Source organism: Penaeus vannamei, chromosome 29, assembly GCF_042767895.1.
Source record: "Penaeus vannamei isolate JL-2024 chromosome 29, ASM4276789v1, whole genome shotgun sequence".
NCBI classification, from domain to species: domain Eukaryota; kingdom Metazoa; phylum Arthropoda; class Malacostraca; order Decapoda; family Penaeidae; genus Penaeus; species Penaeus vannamei.
The window spans coordinates 34,776,178-34,777,157 of NC_091577.1; the positions used below are offsets into that span (position 1 = coordinate 34,776,178).

The 980-nt window shown below is 41.6% G+C and overlaps 1 protein-coding gene across 1 annotated transcript in view; it reads right to left on the bottom strand.

Annotated features, from left to right (window-relative positions):
- LOC113828917 (sphingomyelin phosphodiesterase) overlaps positions 1–312 on the bottom strand; it is a 17,714-nt gene extending 17,402 nt beyond the window's left edge. Inside the window, exon 1 of the mRNA XM_070142722.1 lies at positions 191–312. Within this exon, the coding sequence (XP_069998823.1) occupies positions 191–242 (52 nt within the window). The 5' untranslated portion in view covers positions 243–312. The remainder of the gene's footprint in view (positions 1–190) is intronic.
- Positions 313–980: the final 668 nt, after the last annotated feature.

The following is a 980-nucleotide window of genomic DNA, read 5'->3' on the forward strand; positions in this document are numbered from 1 at the left end:
CAGCATACGACAATTTTATATCAAACCATTACTACTTAAAATTTTCAAGAAGCTCATTTACACACCACTAACTTACATACACGGAAAGAGAAACATATATGCTAAAGCACAATAAGTGATCATACACTTACAGTGCAGTGAATCTATAATCTATAAACTCAGGGCATATAAACATTTATGAAACCAATACCGAGATGTAAAAGCGCCCAAAGAACAAGCGCCCAAAGAACACGGAGTTCCATTTTGCTGCTGATTCCTCGGGGGCCGCGGGAGCAACTGCTGCTTGAGGTCCCTGCAGCCGAGACCACGACACTTGAGTCGCTTCTGCAAAAGAAGCTCCAGGTGGCTTTCTCCCACGAGATAAAGCGACATGCGGCGGGGTTCCCAGGAAGGCCTGTTTAGGCGACAATATGTATTCACCATGATCGAATATCCTTTTCCTTTTACATTTTTTTTCCTTGTATTCATTTATCCTCGTTCGGCTGTTGCACACACACACTCACATGTGTGCGTGTGACACAACCACATTTATATCATATTACTACATATTTATATAATCTTACACGTTTGTCACACATGTTTCACACATACTATACTTATACATATGATCATCGCATTCTCTGCTTATTCCTTTCTCCTTGCCGCACAAGACACCCTAGTGTTGTGTTGTCTATTCCCTTCCGCAAGAGCTATATATTGCTTCTTAATCACCGGTTATCACGTGCTAAATACGTAGCTTGTAGCGACCCTTAAGGTACGGTCAGACTACCCATCGATTCGTGAAATCCAGCGATATGGAATGGAATTTGCCCACGCATGGACTCACTTCACTGGACATTCGCCCACACGTTCGATGTGATGGAAACCCACTCGTCCATCGTTGGACGAATGGGAAAATTGCACACGTTGAGAATCTATAGTACGCATGGTATACATTTCTTTTCATTTCATAGTGTAAATATTATTATGTATTTCAAATT